The sequence below is a fragment of the Chelonoidis abingdonii genome, chromosome 8 (assembly GCF_003597395.2).
Source record: "Chelonoidis abingdonii isolate Lonesome George chromosome 8, CheloAbing_2.0, whole genome shotgun sequence".
NCBI lineage: Eukaryota > Metazoa > Chordata > Testudines > Testudinidae > Chelonoidis > Chelonoidis abingdonii.
Window position 1 is genome coordinate 6,442,075 of NC_133776.1, and position 4,811 is coordinate 6,446,885.

The 4,811-nt window shown below is 51.4% G+C and overlaps 1 protein-coding gene across 1 annotated transcript in view; it reads left to right on the top strand.

Annotated features, from left to right (window-relative positions):
• Window positions 1-4,389, top strand: part of B3GNT7 (UDP-GlcNAc:betaGal beta-1,3-N-acetylglucosaminyltransferase 7) — a 15,407-nt gene extending 11,018 nt beyond the window's left edge. Inside the window, exon 2 of the mRNA XM_032777361.2 lies at window positions 354-4,389. Coding sequence (XP_032633252.1) covers window positions 354-1,548 — 1,195 coding nt within the window. The 3' untranslated portion in view covers window positions 1,549-4,389. The remainder of the gene's footprint in view (window positions 1-353) is intronic.
• Window positions 4,390-4,811: the final 422 nt, after the last annotated feature.

The window sequence follows — 4,811 nt, forward strand, 5'->3', positions numbered from 1 at the left end:
TGGTGTCCCTAGCCTCTGTTTGCCAGAAGCCGGGAATGGGTGACGGGATGGATCACTTGATGGTTACCTGTTCTGTTCATTCCCTCTGAAGCACCTGGCATTGGCCACTGTTGGAAGACAGGATACTGGACTATACAGACTATTGGCCTGACCCAATATGGCCATTCTTATGTTCTCTCTGTTTGTCATGCTCAGTTTCCTTCTCTTATGTAATAACCATTGTCTGGCATTTGCATTGCAGTGTCTTTCTGATTGTAAGAATAAAAGATTCTTGCACAGAGTGGGCTGGCCCCTGAGATTCTACCCCAGCTTTGACAGCATCTTTGCTTTAACCATATATCTTGTCTCTTTAGGAAGAAGACAATCTACAAAAGTGTCTGCCTGTCCTTTGTGCTGGTGATCACGGTGACGGTGCTGCAGAGGGGGATGACTCCTAGCCATTTCATGCAGGGCCAGCAGCAGAAAGAATTGCACCAAGCGCCCGTGAACGCTCAGAAGAGAGATGGCATCTTCTCCAAGACCAGCAACTTCTGGAAGAGCAAGAAGGAGAAGCCCCACCTGGAGGCAGAGGAAGTCACTGAGAACCAGGTGAAATCCTGGGATGTCACCACTATCAATTGCACGGCCAACCAGAACATCACCAAGATGGACTGGTTCAAGGGGCTGGAGCCCAACTTTCAGCAGTTCCTGCTTTACCGGCACTGTAGGTATTTTCCCATGCTGATCAACCACCCGGAGAAGTGCAGGGGTGACATTTACCTGCTGATTGTGGTCAAGTCCATCATCACGCAGCACGACCGGCGGGAGGCTATCCGAAGGACCTGGGGCCAGGAGAAAGAGGTGGATGGGAAAAAGATCAAGATTCTCTTTCTGTTGGGCACGGCCTCCAAAGAAGAAGAGAGGGCCAACTACCAGAAGCTGCTGGATTATGAGAACCACATCTATGGGGATATCCTACAATGGGATTTCCTGGACAGTTTCTTCAACCTCACCCTCAAGGAAGTCCATTTCCTAAAGTGGCTCAACATCTACTGTGACAGCGTTCGCTTCATCTTCAAGGGGGATGACGACGTCTTCGTCAGCCCCAGCAACATCCTGGAGTTCCTGGACAACAAGAAGGAAGAAGACCTGTTTGTGGGGGACGTCCTGTACAAGGCCAGGCCAATCCGGAAGAAAGAGAACAAGTACTACATCCCTAGTGCCCTCTACAACAAGAACCACTACCCACCCTACGCGGGTGGTGGAGGTTTCCTCATGGACGGGCCCCTGGCCATAAAGCTCCACAAGGCCTCGGAGACCTTGGAGCTGTACCCCATCGATGATGTCTTCCTGGGGATGTGCCTGGAAGTCCTGAAGGTGGCGCCAGTCAGACACGAGGGCTTCAAGACCTTCGGCATTGTGAAGAACAAGAACAGCAAGATGAACAAGGAGCCGTGTTTCTACCGGGGCATGATGGTGGTTCACAAACTGTTGCCTCTGGAGCTGCTCGAGATGTGGAACCTGGTCCACAGTAACTTAACCTGCTCCAGAAAGCTCAACATCCTTTAGCGTGTGGCTTCCCTGAGGAGCTATGGCAGGAAGGGCTGGATCATCTAGAACCTTGTCCTGAGGGGCGAGGGGAAAGAACCTAGAATCAGATGAAGGCAACAAACTATTCTGGGACTACTCCAGAGCCTTCCCTTCCGGCGATGAGAGGAGAGAGACTGTTTGGGGGGAGGGAAGGTTTCTAATTGGGTATTTTTGTACTGTCCTGTGTTTTTTATCCCCAACTGGGTTGGGGGGTTGCTGAAAAAGGAGAATGAGACAAAAGAAAAAGAGAGAGAGAACAGGGATCATCTTGGGGTGCTACATTTCAGGAAAAATGTGGCCAAATTGGGGAAAGTCCAGGGAAGAGCAATAAAAATTATTAACGGTCTAGAAAACATGACCTAGGAGGGAAGATTGAAAAAATTGGGTTTGTTTAGTCTGGAGAATTGATGACTGAGAGGGGACATGATAAATTTTCAAGTACATAAAAGTCTGTCATAAAAAGGAGGGAGAAAAATTGTTCTTGTTAACCTCTGAGGATAGGACAAGAAGCAATGGGCTTAAACTGCAGCAAGGGCGGTTTAGGTTGGACATTAGGAAAAAACTTCCTGTGAGGGTGATTAAGCACTGGAATGAACTGCCCAGGGAGGTTGTGGAATCTCCATCATTGGAGATTTTTAAGAGCCGTTTAGACAAACACCTGTCAGGGATGGTCTAGATAATACTTACTCCTGTCGTGAGTGCAGGGGTCTGGACTAGACAACCTCTCGAGGTCCCTTCCAGTCTGACGACTCGGACTGACTAGTACGTGCCCTGCTCTGCAGTGTCCCTGTGTCATCCTATCCTCCCCTTGCCTGGGAGCGCCTGGGGGATTCCTGTCTTAGGGGAAAGGGGAGGGGGGATTGCAAATTTCAAAATGAGCACCCAGTGAATCTCAATTCGGTCTGGCCAGTGCAGCCTTCTCAGACCAGTCACATGCTGCTCCAGATCAATAGGCTGCACCGCCCCCATTCTAATGGCTTCATTTGCCTATGGCTCATCAACCACCTTGGACAAGTACCCTTCTAACGCCAGCGCCTGCTGGTCACTCCGTTGTCTCTCCAGCCAAAGGCAGCATGGCCTGGAGTCATCAACTAGGGATTCTTTCCCCTCCTACTAGGGTTGCCAGTTCTGGTTGGCGTATTCCTGAAGGTTTCATCACATGACATAATCTTCAATTCCTGGAGACTCCAGGACCATCCTGGTCCCAGCCCTGGGAGACACAGCCCTCCCCCAGCTGGTCGTGGTGCCACCCAGGAGTTTTGTGCTAGTTCCACACAGGATTTTCATTTCCCTCCTTGTGCCAGTGACTGTGGCCCAGAGACTCTCTGAGGACACTGCCAGCTGCGTGACAATGGCACCACTTCGGGGGAAACTGTAGCAGGGGCAGGAGGCCATTTAGTGGCTGGGTCAGGCCTAGCAGCAGCCGTGTAACCGCAGCAATGGGTGCTAGGTTTCTCTCCCACCTGAGCAGCGGGTAGGCTGGAGTTAGGGCTGGAGGTCTGCAGCCCCACGCCTGGCCCTCAGTGGAGGGAGGGAATGGGACATTCTGTTCTAGTTAGAAGTCAACATTGGGGTTAACCTCAGTGCCAGGAAAACCTGCCTTGAAAGGTCCACTGGTAACACTCCAGCAGGCAGCATGGCCCCAGAAAAAGCAACATCCATGGTGCAGGAATGCACATGACCATGCACTCCCACCTGTTACACCTGCAAAGACACAGCTACATACCTGCAGACACGGGTGCGCAGACATGTCCATGCACAGCCTCATGGTGAGATGCACCTCTACACACAGATGCAGGCCCGGTTCACAGACGTGCACATACTCAGCCACACAGTCATGCACATACACGGGGCAGAGCAAAGCCACCGGAGTGAACATAGCACGTTGCTGCATAGACAGAACGGTACATATGTGATGTGCACTGAGACACGGGTGGACGCGCACACAGCCACACACATGCCCCGAGCACGCAGAGAGAAACACCCCCTCTCTCCCTGGTGCCAGCCATTGAAAGGAAAGCACTCCTACTACCTCAAAGGTCCCCCTGTGCAGCACATTTTGAATGTGTCCTGGAAAAGTGCCGATTTCATTCACGCCAAGTCTGTACATTCCCCAGGTTAGAAAACAATCACGGAAGGGGGCAAGCCAGCCAAAAAAGCCAACTTCATGCCAGGTCTCGCCACTGACCCGAGGCATGTGCCCACCTTCTGCTCAAATTCTGTGCACGTTTGGAAGCGGGGGGATGGGCCGCGGGAAATCCATCGCTGTTGAGTTCGGATCCAGGGGGCCAGGCAGACAATCTGCTAGGATTCAGGGCCAGAAAAGTTTGTGTTTTACTTAGTTACTGTGAACTTTTATTTAAGTTTTGTTTTGTTTTTTTGGTGGCGGGGGAGGGTGGAAAAGGAAAGGGGCTGGAAATGGACAATCCGTGGCTGCCCCCCAACAAAACCATGCAAGTTCCACTCCCACACTGTCCCCGTCCCATGTGCAAACACACTGCATGTCTGACGGGAACTGCAGCTGCACACTGTTGGCCCTCCGACCCTCTCTGCATCTCCCTGCAGAATCCAGAGGCCTCCTTCAGGGAGCGCTATCTCCTAACGAATGCACACAGGTGCACTCTCACTATATGTGTCTGTATGTCGGGGGCCAGTAGCTATGTACGGCTATTTCTAGGGTATACCATAGACAGCGATATAGCACGTGCATGTGTAGGGAGAGTATTGACTGTGTACGTGAACATCTCAAGGCTGCTTTTTGCCGTGGTGGGAGCTGTACAGACAAATACAGTAGGTTTGAGGACTTTTAGTTTCTAAATAAAGAGTTTTTTTAAAAAAATCACCTGGAGTAATTCCTAGCAGCTGGGGTCAGCGGTGCGCCATGGATGTCTCTCGATGGAAAGATAATTTTGCCTAGAGTTGACCTTTGACTTGGTGTCCTGAAGATTTGATCTATGACCTCTGATTTGACCTATGAGCTTGGAATCACAGTGTTTTGGCTCAGCCCAAAAGAGCCGCACCCCCTGATGGTTACGTCTCCTGAGCCTGTGCTGTATCTGCTGCAGATGTGCAGCTATTTAGGGACGCAGCAGCTAGTATCTATGTCACAACAGCCACCTGAAACGGGTTCTCAAACATTGTGCCACGAGCCCAATCTGAGAATAGTTCCTACATGACCCCCCGGGGAGGGGATGGTGGAGCCCAATCCCTGTCGCCCCCGGGTGTGTGTGTGGGGGGGTGTG